This window comes from Larimichthys crocea, chromosome XV (genome assembly GCF_000972845.2).
Source record: "Larimichthys crocea isolate SSNF chromosome XV, L_crocea_2.0, whole genome shotgun sequence".
Taxonomy (NCBI): Eukaryota; Metazoa; Chordata; class Actinopteri; family Sciaenidae; genus Larimichthys; species Larimichthys crocea.
The window spans coordinates 6,563,658-6,583,821 of record NC_040025.1 but is presented as its reverse complement, the minus strand read 5'-3'; the positions used below and the strand labels follow the sequence as shown (position 1 = coordinate 6,583,821).

The 20,164-nt window shown below is 48.2% G+C and overlaps 1 protein-coding gene across 1 annotated transcript in view; it reads left to right on the top strand.

Moving 5' to 3' along the window:
* Nucleotides 1-1,488: 1,488 nt before the first annotated feature.
* Nucleotides 1,489-20,164, top strand: part of skia (v-ski avian sarcoma viral oncogene homolog a) — a 65,945-nt gene continuing 47,269 nt past the window's right edge. Inside the window, exon 1 of the mRNA XM_010751710.3 lies at nt 1,489-2,947. Within this exon, the coding sequence (XP_010750012.2) occupies nt 2,045-2,947 (903 nt within the window). The 5' untranslated portion in view covers nt 1,489-2,044. The remainder of the gene's footprint in view (nt 2,948-20,164) is intronic.

Here is a 20,164-nt window from a genome sequence, read left to right as displayed (position 1 = left end):
TATAGTGGACTCCTGTTTGATAGCAGTGTACAGTCTTCAGTCAGACCCAGCTGGTCTAGCTGTGGAGGATCTCCCTCCAAGTCTTGCCCCTGCCATCATGTTGCAGTTACAGCAGTGTTTGGCTAGGGGACGCCACAGGAACAGCAAACTGCTCCTCGTCGGCACTGGAGTTGAACTTGCTCTGGACACATGACCTCCCAAATTCTAATAAGATTTAAGAAGATAATGTGTCAGAGTTTGGTTTTCTGTGGGCCAGCTTTAGGAACAGCTCTGGATGTTTGGTGGTCTGTTACACGTTGACATGAGAATTCACCCCTGAACACACAAACAACCAAGCATCATTTTATTAATATGAATCTAATTCTAAGGTCACTTTGTTATGACACATATCTTTGAGCGTGTAAAAGCTACTTATTTGTAGATCTGCAGAGAGGTGATCATTTTATGTCTGAACGTCAAAAACAAATAAAATGTTTTAAAAAACAACAACATTGAAATGATACTTCTATACACTGTGTTAGTCATTTGACCGCCGATATCTGATCTGTGAAAATTCCCGACAAAAAATTTCATTAGCAAGATTGTCTCTCAAGGTCGCCAACACATGAAACTTGTTTATTCAGCGCTACTTGCCAAACAATTTTAACACATTCAAGCAGAAGGGAAATAAATAAACCGCAGTCAGTCGAGCAATTTGCGTTTCCTCTTCCAAAGCTAAATCTGTCTTGTCTCGCAGAACACCACCCATCCTCTCTCTCTCTCTCTCTCTCTCTCTCTCTCTCTCTCTCTATCCTCTTGCTACCTTCATAGACCGTGAGAAGGATGGTAAATATGAGAATCCTGTGTGGAAATCCCGCTCACCGCAGATTTCTGCGTGACTGCCCACACGTGTGACAACACCTGCAGTCGCACGTGGGAAACGGGCATGTTGACTTCACTCGTGTAAGGCCTATCTTAAACATACTGCTGCATTTAACGTCACGACGTGAACGCAGCATCAGTCTAACAACAATAACAGTGATTTTTGAACCATTCAGCAGAGACGTACACAAGAAGCATTACTGCAATATAAAAATATAAAATAAACATCTAATATATTGAAGCAGTACTCTTTATATTAATGTGTTATTACTGAAGTCATTAAATGTAGAAGCTGAGCTATTTGATATACACAGTACGTGTTTTGTATGTCAAATAATGGTAAAAGCATGACAAGGGAATACTAAAGTAAATATATGTGTACTACAGAATTTACTGTAAGAAAATCGAAAGTGAACGCCTGCTACTTTTTAAAAAAATTTTCCCATCCAACATGAAGGCAGCACTTCTCTTTCTCTTCTTCTGTGCTCTGTGCAGGGCAGTAGGGGGTGATGGCTTGTTCCTGGAAGAGCCCAGCCTGCCTGCAGAGTCACTCACATTCTTGGCTGGGATTCAATGACTGAGCCAGACACACAAACACAGAGGGGAGGGGAGGGGAGGGAGGGGGCGCGCGAAACACTGAGAGAGAGAGAGAGTGTGCGCGAGAGAGAGAGAGAGAGCGAGCGAGGCAGCGCGAGCAGGCTGGCTCTCAGACTTCTCATCTCCATACAGTCAGAGTGAACTGCGGGGGCAGACGGAGCGGATTGCTGCAGTCCTCGACAGCGGAAAGAGCCTCAAATAAGGATTTTTTGTATCGAGCCGCGTCGACTCACAACTCCCGCTTTTGTGTCGCCTACTTGTTTTTTTTTTGTTGTTGTTGTTTTTTAAGGAATTCGTCAAACGGAACTTTTCGCTTCTCCGGAGTTTGGAGAGACTGTTTTTTTCTTCTTCTTCAGATATGGACAGTCGGCGACCCGCCGCAGGGAGCGACTGGCCGGTGTAGTCACAGGGAATAAAACTGTAAACTCGTCGTTGAGGACTTTTTTACTGGATGTTTCATGAAGCGCTTCGTTCTTTTGCTCAGTTCTGGGACGCCGTGGATTTATCAGCTTCAGGAGCGGATAGATAGTCGTGATTCCCGGTCGACGGCAAGAAGGATTTACGCTTCTAAAGTTGCAGGAAAAACATGGAGACTGTAAGTCGGCAGAGCTTCCAGCCTCATCCGGGACTGCAACAAACTCTCAAGCAGTTTCACCTCAGCTCTATGAGCTCTCTGGGCGGACCGGCGGCTTTCTCTGCCCGGTGGCAACATGAGCTCCTGTTCAAGAAGGACGGTAAGGAGCCCGAGCCGGTCCTGCAGCATCTGCCGCCGCCGGTGATGCCGGGCCCGCTGTTCATCCCGTCGGACCGCTCCACGGAGAGGTGCGAGACGGTGCTGGAAGGCGAGACCATCTCTTGCTTTGTGGTCGGCGGGGAGAAGCGACTGTGCCTGCCGCAGATCCTCAACACGGTGCTGCGGGACTTCACCCTGCAGCAGATCAACTCCGTGTGCGACGAGCTGCACATCTACTGCTCCCGGTGCACGGCGGACCAGCTGGAGATCCTCAAAGTCATGGGGATCTTGCCCTTTTCTGCGCCGTCCTGCGGCCTCATCACCAAGACGGACGCCGAGCGGCTCTGCAACGCCCTGATCTACGGAGGCGCCTACCCGCCACGCTGCAAGAAGGAGCTGAGCGGAGGCTCGCTGGAGCTGGAGCTCACCGAGAGGAGCTTCAAAGTCTACCACGAGTGCTTCGGAAAGTGCAAGGGCTTGTTCGTACCGGAGCTGTACACCAGCCCCAACGCAGCGTGCATCCAGTGCATGGACTGTAGACTCATGTACCCGACCCACAAGTTCGTGGTGCACAGCCACAAGGCGCAGGAGAACAGGACTTGCCACTGGGGCTTCGACTCGGCCAACTGGAGGGCGTACATCCTCCTGGGCCAGGATTACACGGGGAAAGAGGAGGCCCGTCTGGAGCAGCTCCTGGACGAGATCAAGGAGAAATTTGACTTCGCCAACAAGTACAAGAGGAAAGCATCATCCAGGGTGAGTCGGTGCCCAGGCGTGGACTTTTCATTTCTGTTCATGCACTTCTCTTGACAGAACTCTCTGATTGTTCTCAAGTTGTTTTGAAAAACCTTCAAACACACTCAAATCCAGCAGGTGGATGCATGTAGATGGTGCCAGCATGCTCATAGATACATATGTATGTATGCCCCCCTCCGCCTCAGTATTTGGTCACCATTGACATATTGTTGCTAATTGGGCCTCACCCAGCAGTGACAACAAAACACCTCTGGTGGCAATAAAGCCATTATTAGTGAAACACCTCTGAGGCTTCTCTTCATTGGCTCGCACTGTAAATACAATCTCATTTACCAACAAATGGCTCAATGGGAAATGGTAAACAGCAGTTAAAGGGAGTGTGTGTGTAGATGAAGCATGGGTTCAGATGAGTGAGGAAACAACTCCTCTTCCTTCATCAGATTAAATGGCATTTCTTTAAACACACACACACACACACACACACACACACACACACACACAGTGGGGCACAGTCTGGTTGCTCTCTCTCTGTGGGTGTTCCCTTGGGAAAGGATATACTCGGGCAGCAGTGAGATTATTGTTATTATGACAAAATTGTTCATTTTCTCTCTCTTTGTGTGTGTGTGTGTGTGTGTGTGTGTGTGTGTGTGTGTGTGTGTGATTAGACGTGCATAATGTTTGTCTGGCTGTCATGTGTCTGGCTTCCTGTGGGTTTAATCAATGCTGCTATCAGAGCTGAAGGCTTTCCTTCGCTCCCCTCTCTCTCTCTCTGGTTGCGATCTTCGTCCTCCACTTCTGTTTTTGCTCGTGATGCAGCTCTGAAAACCTTTTCAGAGTGTTCAGAACGGGCACATCCACGCAGGTTTTTTTTTTGGCTCGCCGTGTTTCCTGTGGTTTCCCGTGATCAGATACGAGACTTCCAACCAAATGAAGTCGTTTAGGCATCGAATGTGGTTTTCCTCCGCTTTTTCGGGGCTAACTTGACTGCAAAGCTGCATTAAGGCAATCTAATCTGTACTTTGGTGTGCAAGGCAGGAGTTTAGAGAGAGAGAGAGAGAGAGAGTGTAGTTGGGTGGTAGACTGATAAAAGGATCCCACCCCCCACCTCACCCAGAGGAGAAAAAAAAAAAAAGGCCAGTGCAGCTATTTGCATGAACTGTTACACATGAATGGAGTTGATGAAGCAGGGTTTAGAAGTATTGTGGTGGAAACATAATATGATCCCAACAAAGGGGAGCATTCAACAAACACCCCACCACCCCCCAACCCTAAACATCCACCTACCCCAGCCCAGCCCAGCCACCCACCCACCTCCCCTCCGAACCTACATTTTTACTCTGATCTGATTGAAACAAGAGTGGACTTGTGGGGGCATCAGACTTGTTGATGAGGCACAGAAAGCAACTGCAAAAGTGTTTACAAGCCGAACCCCCCCCACCACCACCACACACACACACACACACACACACACACACACACACAGAGTCCTCCACTGAGGCTCCTTTCAGAGGATTGTGCCAAAGAAAGAGAAATCCTTGAAGACCCTTGAAGTCCTGAAGAGCGCCAAAGTCCTGCCATGCATGGTGAATGCCCACCCTTGGCACACACTTTCATTCAGACTCGAGTGGGCACACCTCAAGGACCCCCACTTTCAGGGGCCTCTTCTATTTTTATAAGTGCCGACAGGGCACCCAAGTGTTAAGCTCAAGGCTCATTTGAGTCTCTGCCCTGCTTTTTAATTCGACTCCTCCTTTCTTTTTTTTTTCTTTCCTCCCCCCACTTCAAGTAGCCTGTTTCAAGGAACGCTAATGAGGGAATCCATGCTGGGTAGGAGTTCAGGAATATTGCTAAACTTATGGCAACAGAGCTCCCCTTTGTCAGCACTTTTCGGCACAGCTGAGGCGCTTTGAAAATGTTCTTGGAGGATGTGAGGCAAAGTGCTAGACTAGTGTTACGCTGCCTTCTACCTCTCCCTCGCCTCACAGGAAGATGTCATCATGTACGCCGCTGTCAGCGGAGGGGACCGTGCGGGCCCTGTGAATATTAATGAGGGCGTTACAAAAGTGTTAGCAGCAGTCTCGCATGCAGACAGACACAGGAAGTGATATTGCCGCACTTCCCTCCTCGCAGACGCACTTGTGAGAGCTTCCTCCTGAGACGCTCGCTTCTGAATCTCAGGCCGTTTGGGGAGAAAAGAGAAGAAAAAAAACACTTTTCACTTCTCGCGAAGACGTCGACTCTGCGCTCTGATCTTGTGTGATCCAAGCCACGGCGCTGACTGTAAACAGCAACGAGTAAAAAGCAGCCGACTATTGAATTGTTTAAATTGGTTTATGTACTGGGTGTGGAACACTTCTCGGAGATGCTCATGCCAGCCCTTGGCTGTGACTCCTCTGGTTTCTGGCTGGTACACATGTGGGTGGCACACATAATCAGTGGCTTTCCGCATCAGGATGTTTAGATAAGGATTGCGGCTGCAGATTTAGTATGTTGCTAACTTTATAATTCACCCTCAAGACGATGTGATTTCTGCACAGTCCGCCTGTTTAAGGGAGATACGGGGAAAGGGAATTGGGGACGGAGGGCGGAGGAGTGGAAGGGGAGCTTGACTCATGCTTGATTCATAACCAGCGAGCTTTACGTCAGAGCTTTTCCTTTTTCTGTCACCTTCCTAAATGCTCGCTCTCGGCCTGTAACAGCGTTTCTTTGGTGAACTCATGAAATTGTGTACTTTTTTTTTTTTTTTCACATGAATGCTCATTCATCAGAGGCAGACAGGCAGCCAGTCTGTGCTTACATTCCAGACCCGCCACTCCCTCCGAGAGGTGAAGATGTTTTTACATGACTGCCATATGAAAACACTCTCCCTGGACTTGAATGAAACGTGTCCTCACAGTCAACCGTGACTGCAGGAATCCAGACCCCCCCCCCCCCAAACCACCTCATCCAGTCATTCATTTTCATTCTCAAGTGGTGGGAAGTGATTTGTTTAGAGACAGACGTGCATAAAGAATCCAGTCAGAACAATATAGCAGGGCAGAAGCCATTTTGTGTCTATGCTGTGTTGACGGCAGCACATTCCTGCAGGCTGTCTCCACACTTCGTCTCGTGGCTCATTGGAGAAAAGGTAACGAGCGCTCCAACACCAGGAGACAGAACTCTTGTCGTCGGCTGGTTCGGTTCTGCAGGATTGCGCTCAGAAATTTGGCTGCCACTCTCTAATGTGCAGGAGCTAAAACTTCCCCTTTTACTTCCAAACCACCCCCACCCCCTCCCTGAGAAGCCCCCACTGCTGCTCGGGATATCTGGCCTCCAGCTGAAGGGGCTGCTTGTTTCAGGAGGGAGGTGGGGCGTCGGCGGCGGTGGTGGTGGTGGGGGCTCAGAGGAAGTGAACTCCCCAAGGGGATATAGGCCCATGTCCTGTTTCATATGCAAGGCGCAGTGTTGCCTAAGCCTGCTGACAGCCAGCCATGTCCACACGGTGGACAGGACAACAGCTGGTAGCTGTGCATTTCAATGGCTGTTGAGGGAATATTTCCATCTTGGTTTTATGGCTGTTTGGCGAAAAAACGTGACGGTTCCAAAGGTCCGCCGCTGAGCTTCACTTTGTCCCGATGGCGTCAGTGTGCTGAAAAGTGTTTGGAACAGATCCCATGATGTGTTTTCTGTCTGATGCTGCTCGTCAAATAGTAGAAATTTGTCCTCTCCACTCTGAAAAGGAGGAAGCCACCAATTCAATTAGGCCCGTCTAATGAGTTCTGCTGCCTGGCCAGGCTGCCAGTCTGGGTTTCTAATGGAGGACAGTCAGTCCATACTGTGAGGCATGACTGAGGGTCAGAGAGATCAATGCCACATTGACGTTCAACTGTCTTTACGTTAAGTGTGATTGAAACCTCCGTCGCTCCTCCGGCTCAATTAAAGAGCAGAGTGACAGAAAGTCTCTCCTCAGAGGAGTTCAGCAGCGAGCTGGCTGTAAAACGTGATCTTGCCAAAAATTATCAATCCACAGTTTTGGCTGATTCTGAGAGAGAGGGGCTTCTTCTTCTTCTTCACCAAGAAAAACACCTTTCTAATGATTTGGACTGTAATTGCTCTTAGGCTGAATGGTATGCAAATTAAAGTCAATTAAAAAGAGGGTGTTTAATTAATAGTTAAGTTTGTGTGTTCAAACTTTTGCTAATTGCTTTAACATATGCTGCTGCTGCTGCTTTTCCGAGTGCATGAAATCGGCAGCGGCGCTCTGTTTATCGAGCCTCTTTCTCCCTTTTCTGGAAAAACACTCAGCGAAGAGCCGCTTCGCTCCGAGGCTCCTCGACCAAAAAAAAAAAAGAAAAGAACCTTTTGAGGAACAATTGTGCGAGTTGAAAAGTCTGCGCGGTTTTTGATGTGCCTTTAAACGTCTGTCTCGGCTTGAGTTTCCACCACAATCCGTAGACAGGAAAGCACTATAAACACGCGAGGAAGAGGGAGACAGAGTGGCAGAGCTTCACGGCTTTATACGGCTTGTTGTGTTGTCCGGAAAATTTTTCAGAAGGCTTCCATTGAAGTCGCAGCGGAAAATGAATTAAGCGCAGTGATTCTTTTCATACAGCACGTCGCCCTGCCAGAAGCTGTTTATTTCAAAGCCCTTAAAGGTCTGTGAACAAACGGGCGGGTGGAGGTGGAGGTGGTGGGGGTGGTGGTTTCCCAGTCACTTCTTGATTGGGATGAAAGCATCGAGCAAACTCCATGTTTCTAGAAAAGAGTGAGGAATTGTAAATAGTACTGTACAGGATGTCAGGTATCACATCAGCACTGGTGCTGGGTGTCGTTCGAATAATTCTAGTACTGATACCACTTGAAGTAACACAGAGTACTTCAGGGTGTACAGATACACAGTATCCAATGAAGTTCTTCATTAGGTGTGTCACGTTACTTGTGTTAGGTGTATGTCCATACTCCTGTTTAAAGACGGAGGATGAAAACTAGAGTAAAAGGATGACTGGAACTCTTCTGAGTGAAGTGTGTCGTACATGTGGTGATGCTCTCGCTGTGTATGGACTTATCACCGAACCTAATCTTTAATTTAGCTGCATTATGCTGCCAAGTCACCAACTGTACAAACCTTTCCTCTCTTAATACGCCCACTGGGTTCAAAAGGCTGAACGTTACAGCAATCTTCAGCAAATAGCAGAAGTCTGATTCCAGAGAAGAGACCGACGAGAACAAGAAAAGGAGAAGTCCTCACTGCCAGCCATTGTTTGCCCTTCGCCCACCCCCCTTTGGCTGCACTCCCGTCCCCTGTCTCCTCCGTCTCCTCCAGCCATCAGTGGCATCTTCATGTGACGAATGCACGGAGTGGCCGGGCCGACTGCTTTATGAGGAACTGGTTGGCTGCAGTCGGTCTCTGTGCGGAGGAGGAAGAGGAGGAGGAGGAGGCGACAAGGGGCAGGGAAAGGAAAACAAGGCTCCCTGGAGCTATTGGGCTGCCTCCCACCTACCCACTGTCCATTCAGAGAAGATGGAGGGGAAAAAATGTTCCCAGGAAGTAGTCCATGTTGGCGTTGCAGGCAACCATGCATGCAAGCTGTCTGAGAGAGTGGAGCACGCAAAGCTCAGAGCAAATGGGCTTGAGGAGGCAAGAGCATGCGTGGAAATGAAGTATTTCCTCCCACTCTGAAATCCCCGTCAGAATATTCATAGCCTTCTGATAAAGCGTGAAACTAACAAGCCCACTCAGCTTACAGCAGCTATTCTTAAATCTTCGAAGGACCTTTAGCGTGTCTCATTGGGATTACTGTAAGAGTGGCACGGAAGGAAGAACCCAGTGACCTCCTTCAGGTGCTGCACGGAAAAGAAGCCTCCCTCGCTCCGATGCTGCAGCTTGGGTGTGTTGCCTGACCGCTTGCTCGTGAACGACACTGTGTCAATTTTTTTTGTGGGCATTCAATATTGATGGCAGGCGGTGATGTCCGGCGTGTTTATTTAATGAGGGTCTCTGAAATATTCATCGACACACATGGCGCTGTAAGCCCAACTATTTTCTTAACTACACATCCCCGAGCAGCGTGCCCTCACCTTTCGCCTCCTTTAACCCACCCTGCAGCTCCTTTGCCAGGGATGCTCTAGTGTAAGGCTGCCATCACACTGGACACACACATTTTTCTGATGATTTGTAGGTGGAAAGAAGTCTAAGTTGATCCTCCACCATTTGTTTACGGATTGCACGCATGATAACCAACCACATCATATCTGAGAGCAGTTATGCTCTGTGTATTTATGCCCGTTCTGTTTTCTCGCTCGCTTTGAGCCTCTCAAAAAAAAAAAAAAAGCTCTAAAATCACTCCCAGCATGCATCGCGCTCCTTAATGTGAAGCTTGTAATCAGTCAGAGTACATGTATGATAAACAGCAGGCTGGGTTGCACTGTGTGATGTGAGGGATGTTTTCTTAAACTGGGAAATACTGCCAGCGCTGCTTTCATTGCGAGATGGAGTGCTGGGATGGGGGGTTTACTTTGTGCTGCGTCAGCCCAGGAGTGCCCTTTGTATGACAGCAGCCTCTGGAGTTTGCCCCACCCCCGCCCCCCACCATCCATTTCCCCCTTTCACCCCCCCCACCACCATCCATTTCCCCCTTTCACCCACCCATATGTTTGGGAGAGCAGCAAAGCGACACACGACCTTTCCCTCCCCAAATAAAGAGGTCACCCACCTCGCCCCTCGCTTTTCTTGAAGTGCAGCAGGCCAATCGCGTGCCGCTGAGCAACTCCCACAGGGCAGATGGCTGTCTGACGGAGGCAGCGAGACTCACACACACGCCACAATCCAACAAATTAACATGCACCGGCACCATGATGTCATGAAGATAATGTTTGTGCGGAGGAAGATGTGTGTTTCTGATTTTTTTTGGAACTAGCCGGTGTAAGACACGGGGAAACATTTGAAGGCATCCACCGCCTCATTTGATGTGTGATTGTGCATGAGTCTGCTCGAGTGTATGATATGCAGCAGTGCGTGCACGCTCCCTCCCTCACATGCATGTTTTGTGCCTGGATCAGCTGTAGGAGGAGATTAGCATGAGCTCACTGCCTACTCATTTCCATCCCCCATCTGCCTGTCCCCCCCCTCACCACCACCACCACCATACATGAGCACAGACATCCACACAGCACCCAGATCCCACCCCCGCAATGCCTCCTTAGTCTTCTAATGAATACAGAAGCAGACAGAATCACGTGCACGCACACACAGACTTGTCAGATGCCCTGGCAGTGTGTAACACAACATCCAGCAGGCATGGGCTGGAAGATCCTCCCACAGGTAGAGATGGAGAAGGCAGATACGGGGGAGATTTTCAAGCTAATAATAAGCTGCTGTGCTAATCTGATTTCTGATTGAACCGACACGACTCCGCCAAGAAGGAAGCTGCCAAGTCAACTCAGCAGCGCTGCAAAAAATTTGGATGGTGATGGTAGTGAAAGATATGGATTTTATATGTGTTTCTATATGTTGCACAGTGGCAGAATGACACCACATTTTATTCATCCTGGAAACCTCACTGGATTTCTGCTGTGGGGATCCATAAAGGCGTTGAGATGTCTGGGTTCATAAGCATTAATACAGACACATAGCTGAAACTAATAACTCTCAATTTCCATATATTTACTGCAGTTCAACACAGCCAACATGTACAGTCTTTTACCGTCTGACTCATCTTTACAGTCACGGTACGGCAAAAATGACGGACCAAGTTTACTCTACTCCTCCGGTCTGACTTGTATTGTGTCGTAGCCATTCGAGGAATCTTTGCCATCACTGAGAGTAGTGTGTGTGTGTGTGTGTGTGTGTGTGTGGTTCATGGAGCTTTCACCTCTTTGAAATAATGGTGCGTTTGGTTTCCAGACATTGAGAAGAGTCTGAAAGGGCATGAGGTGTATTTTCTCTTGTTGTGAAGGCAGGCCGGGTCCTGGGAAACCTCTTTGTTGTGCTTTTTTTTTTGCATGTTGTGTGTGTGGTGGGGGTCACAGTGGCTTGGCCTCAGCCATGTGGAAGGGCAGCTCCCAGGAGGTATTGTTATGAGAGTACAGGGCAGTGATGGTGGTGGTGGTGGTGGTGGTGTCGGGGTGGGTTGCTGTCCGCTGGCTAGCCATTGTCACCACCTCCTTTGTGGTGGGTATCAGCTGTGGATCTGAGATTGTGGGACAGATAGAGGTGACAAACCAACCCCCACCCCCTCTCTCCACTGTGGGATGATCAGTGCTCCCAAATCGCCTGAGTCATGGACCGGCGCTCATTGTTTGCCTTCCCCTCCTCCATCCTCCGTCCGCCCTCTTGCGTCTGTTTGCTCATCCTTCCTGAAAGCGTCATGGCCGCTGCTGTCCAGCACAAACAAACAAAGAAGAGAGGCGGCCATCGAGCACACGTCTGCTTTCAATCAACATTTATTAACGAGCTTTAACGCTAATAACTGACTTTTTCATACGCATAAAAGTTACTGTAGCCGCTCTAAAACTGACACATTAAAACTGAGTTTGCGAAGGTGAATATAATTATTTTCTTATCTATGAATTGGCTAAATATTTTCCTAATCAATAGATATAATAATCGTATAATATATAACAGAAAAGGCAACAAATTCATATTTACAGACTCGGGATCAGCAAATGTTTGACAATGACTGAAACGATTCATGGAAAAATTGTGTTTCTAATATTTATTTCTGATTTGAATGATCAGTGCTGCAATCCAAAGTTAAACTGGAACAATAATATGACGTGCTTATGCAGTGTACGCAGTCAGACAATTTTTAAAATTCTTTTCTTTAAGTCCTGAGCAGTCAGTGCATTATCTTTACTTCTTATTATATTTATTATCTTTAGTGCTTTATTTGAGGAAATAAATGAGCCATTCAGCCGTAGAGCGCCGTGTTTTCTGTGAAGAAGGCGCCTCTTCCTCGTAGTGCAGTCTGCAAACACCTCTGTCTGCTCTGACTCATAGTTGTGTCTAGCTGCTCTTAGTTTTGTTATTGCACAATAGGTAAATCCTTAACTGGATTAATCAGGAGGTGGACCGACCTGCCCTATCAATACAACAAAGCAACTGTGTCCTGAACTTTGACAGAGTGTTCTAACCCTCCTGTGTTTGTCACAGCCGTGAGGCCAGGTGTGCCACGGTCAACACACGCGACTGAAAGTGGGTCTAGGCTGAGTGGAGCCGATGTAACCTATGGGAGGTTTGGAGGCTGAGATCGCTGGGTTTGAAGGGAAACTAGGGCAGGTTTTGGCTGGTTCGACTCGAGGAGCGGGGTCAGACAAAGCTGGTGGGGGGGGAGTTAGACTGGCAGAGCAGAACTTAAGACTGCTTTCGTTTGGGCTGCCTGGGCAGAAACAGAAACAAAGTCAGTGAAGTGCAGCCACACCTCAGCTGCAGCCTGTCAGGAAGTCGAGGTGGAAGGTGTGTGTGTGTGTGTGTGCGTGCGTGTGTGTGTATGTGTGTGAGCAAAGTAGGGCCTCTTGGTTGAGACAGTGGAGGGGTAGGGCTCAGTGGGCTCAGTTTACTCCTCAGGAATGAAGTGTTGGAAACAAAGGCTTATAATGTGGTTAACATCCTTCCTCCAGACTGGCCCGGGCCATTCCTCCCCTCCAAGTCACCAATCTCCTGAATTAATCCATCCCAGCCGCACTCTGGCAAATGAAGCCGCCATGCAGATGCTAAATAAAACAATATGCTGAAAGGAGATCCCTCCTTCTGGCACTGACGCCTGGCTTCTTAGGTTCAGGAAGCCTCCACCAGGCCCAGACTCGCTCCTCTGCTTTAACCCCCCCCCCCCTCCTCATCCAGTTCTTATTGTAAAGCACGCACATATGTGGGAAACGCAGGAAAGATCTAAACAAATTTCTGCACATACACACGGCTGTCCAGGCACCCTGTCTCTAGACACACACACACTCACAGGCGCACACACACGTGCACATACACTCACTCCACTCCTACAGAGCAGACAATAGACCTCTTGAAGCCCTTGGCTTATAATTAATGTAATTGTAGATCTCTAAGACAGGGTAATATGTGGAGTGTGTAACCGCCTCCGACCCACAGCGAACACAAAGACGTTATTTTCAGCGTTTTCCTTCAAAGAACCTACTGCCAACCAAGGCTATGCTGAGCAGTAGGACATCTGTTTATATATATATAATAGATATATATATATTTATATTATATATATATATAGATAATATATATAATTATTATATATTATATATATATATAGAGCTGACTTATCCCATGTGACCCTAGTCTCCTCACTGAGCTCATCTGTCTGCCCTGTTTAATTATCTTTTTTTTCTCTCTCTCTCTCTCCACACACACACACACACACACACGCACACACACACACACACACACACACACACACACAACACACACACCATCTCCACACACAACACACACACACACACACACACACACACACACACACACACACACACAGAGGTCGGGGATGTAGCTGAACCTTGCCACACCACCTCCCTAACCCACTCCCCTTCCCCTCCCTCCCTCCCTCAAATCCCTCTCTACAGGCATGGCTGGTTGTCTGCATGGCTCTGCAGAGGATTAAGCCAGACGTGTGCGTGCTTATGTGTGTGTGTGTGTGTGTGTGTGTGTGTGTGAGCGCTTGTGGTTTGTATAGCAGTCACACTTTTCCCACCAGCATTATTGCAACGGCGATGCACGTCTCCCACATTGGCCTACTTTCGAGGACTGGCTGCCTCCAGCCTCCGTGTCCTGCACGAGTAACACCATCAGATTTCAGCCTCTCCATCTGTTTCACTCTGATTCATACCCAGATGTTTGCTTTTACTCACAGGGTTGCACCTGGTCTCTAGGTTACATCTCTTGATGTGGCACCTCTCTCTTTCGTTGCCTCTTCTTTTCTTTTTTTTTTTTTTTCTTCGAGCGAGTGTGAAACTGCGATGTGCTGACATGCCAGCTCAAGTTCAAATGCAGCCCACAGTGCACTGATTTAACACCAAGTCAGCTCTGTAGCGTGCGCGTAAAGGACATCGTAGATATATGGTGAGTCGAGCTTGATTTATGAGACATTGTTATGAAGACCGTAATCAAGGCGAGGCCTCCTGCTCCTCTATGGAGGCATGGCCAAATGTAAATGTCTGTTTCTGTGTCTATAGAAGTGGTTAAATGTCACAGATAGAATCAGACGTGAGCACAGAGGTTAGATCCAATCACGAGCGACTGGCACAGATACATTTAGTGTTTTTAAAGGTGTGCACTGCGGTCCATCTTATCTACTATCGACACTTTCTGGATATATCGTGGTAGAAGACAGAGGGGAGTGTTGAGGGTGTGCTGGATTTTTATTTAGTTTTTTCCACTGAGCAGAGTCTGTTTGTTCTGAGACCAAGCTGAGACGGGAGTCAGCGTTTAATCTTGGCCCAAGGACAGAGGCAGAGGTGTTGTGTCTTCCTGTCTTTTCCTCTCTCTCTCTCTCTCTCTCTCTCCCTCTCTCAACCCCCGGTCAGACCCCCTCCTCCTCCACCGCACCCTCCCACCTCTCACCGCTTTCACCATCCGTGGCGAAGCCATCCAGCTCAGGAAGTGCTGTGAAACATCAGATTCCACTTCCTGCAGCAATCAATACATCTCAGGTCCAGCAGACGCACACCCACAGCTGAGAATGCACAGGCACACATGTTCTTTCTGCCTCCCTCACACACACACACGCACACACACACACACACCTGGTGTGATTTCACACTGTATGCATGTAAGAAGGGCTTTCATTCAGGACGACTAACAACGGAAAGATCTGGTTCGATTTCCGAGCCTTAAAATGAAGGAGACTCCATGTCCTTCAGAGTGTTCCGTGAGGAGCTGTCAGTATCCTGATGAGTCAAACGAAACCAGTCAGTCGGCATCTTGAAACACTTCAGCGTCATTAAAACCCATATTCTGTCATTTCATACCAGATCACACCGGTTAAAATCTCCTTTCCTGCCCTCTGTTTGTTCGCCTCTCCTCTGCGGTGCAGTTTGTAAAGAAGCGGCACTGGAAATGTCCATCTGGATGAAGTGAAGGAGGGATGGACGGGTGCCTCTGCCAATCCCCCCGCCCCACCTCCCTCCCTCCTTTACAACAGCAGTAATAAAATGATAGATCCCTGATGTGGATGGGAGCAGAAGTGAAGGGATGACCTCACAGCCACCTAATCGCCGCGGAGGGAGAAGCCGGCGGCTAATGTGTCCATTAGCCTTTCCATCGCCAGAGGAGAAACCAACCTGGCTAAGAGAGAGATAGAGAGACCGATATAGAGACAGATAGAGAGAGAGATAGAGAGACCGATATAGAGACAGATAGAGAGACAGAAAGAGAGACAGACAGATAAAGAGGGATGAGATGGAGAGCAGGAAACAACACTTTCAGGTCTTTTTTCTTCACCTCACGGCTTTGAATGATCCACATTTTTAGACTGAGGTCACCACTTTATGATTTGATGATCTGACTTTGTTGTTTTTGTGCTGAAAGTAAAACATCCCGGGCTGAACAGTTAACAACATCGCTGCCCGGATGGAAAAGCCTTGAACTCACTAACTTGACGCCGTAAACCAGAACAAGTCCATTGTTGACCACACCGATCGGTCTAACTCTTGCAAAACAGCCTCTGCGGTTGTGTAAATGTGTTCTAATAGGGGGTCCTGTTGTTCTAATAGGGGGTCCTGGCCTACGGTTCATCACTGGGGGTCAGAGAGGTTGCTGATACCAGAGTTTGCTCCAGTGGAATCCCCCCCCTCTTTATCATCATGTGATCTGTGTAGGGTGACTGTCAGGGCACAACAGCCAGGGATGGGCCATTTTGTACAAAATGAAAACACAGCACATGCACACGTACGCACACAAGTGAACTCATCGAGGGTCACATGTTCACCTGCTGCACTGCAAACCCTCCTACTTCCCCTTTTCTCAGTACAGCCCGGGTGAGCAGTGTGTCGGCTGTCAGCCACAACAACCCTGCAGACTGTCAGTCTGAGCCTCCTCTGCAGGCTCGTGGCAGGCAGGCAGCAACTTTAGACTTCTGGTTTCGACACCGCACCGGCTTCCTGTGGCGCCTCCGCCCTGCTGTCGGAAGCATCTTCAGCGCTCCTGATGCAACAGTCCTGAGTGTTTGCATGGTGGAGTCCCAGAATGTCTGTCCTGACCCGACTAACATGCAGACAACTGGTATCGTTTTGACATTGTTCCCCTTCATGGTTATGACAGATCTGTAGACGCCCTTTCATTGTCTCTTTTACAAACGGATCTGCATTCATAGGCAGCTGATCTCTGGATATCTACATTTCTTGTAATTCTCCTGCAATGAAGTTGAAGTCGGGTGGCAGAGGAAGTCTTGGCCCAGTTACCCGTTATCCATTTTCTGGATATCCACTGGCTATACCAAACTCCTGTATCATTGGCCTTCAGGAGCTAAATTGTCTTCAGATGATAGCGGACGAGTTCCAACATTGTTAATTTCATAACTCTGGCAATCATTACTAACGAGAAGCCACCAGACTGCTAAAAAGAACTCAACATGGTCACGAAACAGCAGCAGTCATGCTGTCAGAGAGTCATTTGGAGGAAACTGTAGGCTAGTGGTGAAATGATTACCCTGAGTACAGTGTTTTTAATAAGTGAGATTCAAGTTTGAATAAAGCTGACCTCTGTTAAAGTGAAAGATATTGACTGTATACATAAATGGAGCTTCTGTCCACAGTATCAGCCTTCCAAAGCCTATATGTGTCAACCCAAACTCCAGACCCTCCTCCCTCACCACTGCAGACCATGTGATTTGGCCGCGGAGTGAAGTCTCTCCCTCTCTTTTTTCTCCGTACGTCTCTCTTTCACTCGCTCAGCCTCTCCCAGAGTTCAACAGTGGAACAAAATGTCCGGCTCCGGAGCGGAAAGCGCCAGTATGTGCTGGCCAGCCGGCTCGATTTTGATGCTGCCCAGCACCCTGCACTGAACCAAAGGGCCTCTTTGTGCTCTGGCCTCACAAAGATGTACCCCGAGCAGCAAAAAAACATGTCCAAAAACAAAACCAACAGCAGTGTCCTGGCCAGGGAGGGCAGGGGGGGTGGGGGCGGCGGGGCTGGGTCCAGGAGGGGGGAGGAGCTGCCAGAATCGGAGGTTACAAAACCTGGTGAATAGCTGGAGAGGGACAGAAGGAAGAAGTTTTCCATTTGAGCTGAGAACGCCCCACGTGGTCCCCCCTCGTTCCTCTTCCTCATGTATGGAGACACGACGGCTGCGCATGTTGATAATTGGTCACCGAGCAAACTGAACATTTTTCAGGGTTCAGCAGTGATTATTGGAAAATGATCTGAAATCTGAGTTGAAACAGACTTTTACCGAACGAGTGTGTAAAGACATTCCTCCGTCACGAGGCCCTCAGGTAATTGTGCTCCGGAATAAATCAGGTTTAACACAGAGACGGTGACAAACAAACTCATGACTATCAGCGCCTCACTCAGCCATAAACAGATAGCCACAATCTACGAGCTGCTGCGTCTCGGTTAACCCCGCTTCAGCTGGGCTGTATTTGATCTCTGTGTGCGTAAATGTTTCCATTCAGTAGTGCTAATGAACTTTGAGCCTTGTCTTGAGGCCTCAGCAGCCATCTGTGACAGTAAAAACAAAACAGCAGAAAGAAACATTTATCCAGCGACCGCTCCAGCCGCTTACTCAAGACAAGGCTCAAAGTTAACGTGGCTGCGGCGACCTGAGTGTTCCACGTGAACTCTCAGCTTTACAGCATCAGAGATAGGCCTCAGTACCTGCCGTACACACACACACACACACATACTGTGGGCCACTTTGGGCCAATTGTTGAGTGCTGGCTGCATGCTGGGCGTGTTGTACAAAGTCCTACTCAGAGTGTTAATTAGGCTAACCTGAAGTTCAGCGACCAGCCGTTCATTACAGAAATAGCACCGAGGTCTTAGAGAGGATGGCTTAAATATGTAGTGTGTGTGTGTGTGCGTGTGTGTGTGTGTGTGTGTGGATTCTACAGAGCACCTGCAGCAGCTACCACGGAAATTTCTATTTCACTCTATTAGTTTAATGGGGGGCAGACAGTCAGACACCTCTGTGGCGTAGAGAGAGAGAGAGAGAGAGGAGGGGAGAAGCGATAATGGATTTACTTTAGTGTGTGTTTCAAGGTGCCAGACAGTCTCAGAACACACACTCTCTCTCTCTCTCTCTCTCTCTCTCTCTCTCTCTCTCTCTCTCTCTCTCTCTCTCTCTCTGAGCTTTATGGCAGGCAAGCCTTGTGTGTAAAAAAAAAAAAAACTACTCTCCCTCTTCCTTTCATGCTTGGAGAGAGCTGCAGCATTTAGTGAGAGAGGCATCAGACTACTGTGTGTGTTTGTGTGTGCGCGCTTGTGAGTCTAATGCACCAGCACAGCACAGCACAGCACAGCACAGCACAGCACACTGGCCCTACATTATCCCAAATGCTGCTGCTCTGATTGGAGCGGTAATGTGGTTGCTAAGCAAATGCAGTTTTCTTGGACTAAATCAGAACGGGGCAAGACTGCTTCCTGGCTGGCTGGATGGTGGGCCGGGCTTTGGTGGCGCCGCCGCCGCCGCTGGTGCGACGTGCTTACATGACTCACTCACTCACACACACACACACACACACACACACAGGACATGCTGGTTGAGGCGGTGCACACAGCGGTGTGTTTGATGTGCCCAGTGAGCCAACACCTTCATTCAAACGTCATCTTACTACTCATTAATTCCTCTGAGCTGTAATTAGATTTCCTAGACCTCATGAAATTAGTCACTGCCTCCTCTTCGGCAGGGAAACCAGCACTGATGTCCACGTTCTGTCATTTGTCTTGATGAAAAATCACTTTTTCAATAATTAATCACGTTAGCAACTCGTTGTTAGCTAATAAACAGTAAACACACTGCACCTCCTGTTGATATTTACATAATCAAGCTTCAGTGTCTTGATTAATATTTGATGTCCTCCAATAGAGAAACATTCCAGAGGGATGTAAACCAATCAAATCAGCTCATTCTCACCTTTAAGAATCAGTTTGACATTAAGTGCTTGATGGATGACTTGCATCAATTATCAATTATTCAATTTCTCGAGTAATAATCTATTGCTAATTAGTTATTATTCCACTAATTGATTCATTGGTTAATTATAATATTGCCGTGCTTCAAACAAACCAGACTAGAGTAGTTACTCTGGAAAGAAAGCCGGTGTCACCGACGCCACATGCTGAAGTGCTGAAATCCAAACCAGTTAAAGAGTCGAGATTTGGATAAGATCTAACCGGCTTAGCCGCATCTTCCAGCAGTGTTACATGATTCTGAAAAGATGCTCTACATCGTACATTCAAAGGCAGATAGTGTCATGTTGATAAGTCTAGTCCAAGACACTGTCTGCTCTCTGGTTGCCGATCAGCCCGTCAGCCGCCGGCTCGTGTTTCCGGTAAGGTGAGACGGCAGCTCGGGGTCAACTGTCTGTCAAAGACCAAGATGGAGGTGTAAGGTGGGGGTGTGTGTGGGGGGGCAGTTCCTGAAGGTGGCTTTAATTAAAGCGGTAGCCAGTTCTGTTAGCGGTCAGCATGACACATTCTTGTCAGGAGACCTAAGAGCGACGAGGTCAAGCAATTAGCCCGTCCCGGGAGTCAAGATGTGGTAACACGGAGGTCCCGGAGGTGCACGCAAGGATCCACTTTCATACATGTTTGGGGTAGTACTGCTGTCCATACAGGATATGTGTGCGGGTTTGTGCGCTAGAGCAGGGTGTCATCTACTTTTAGCTTCACGCTCAGTGTCACATTACCTCACCTTACGTCTGAGCCACTCCACCGAGCATGTCCTACTTTACCACATGGAGCACGCTGCCGCTGCTGTAAACACTCTAAAAACAGAAGAAAGGATCAGAAACATGAAAGCTAATACGTAAACTTTGAGGCAGCGAATAGTGGAGCTCCACGCGGTCACAGCTCTTTGTACACTCAAGTGGATTTCAGAAAGAACATCAGACACGTATAAAGAAGGTGTGAAGGTGTCGCTCTCAGAGAAAAGGTGAATTAGCTCCTCCCAAAAACTGAATTAAAATCATCTTTCATCATTTTACGATGCATCACTTCCACGTTCCATTTTAGCCACACATGCATCGATCACGTTTAGCTTACTAGCTAACGTGACACAGCATTTAC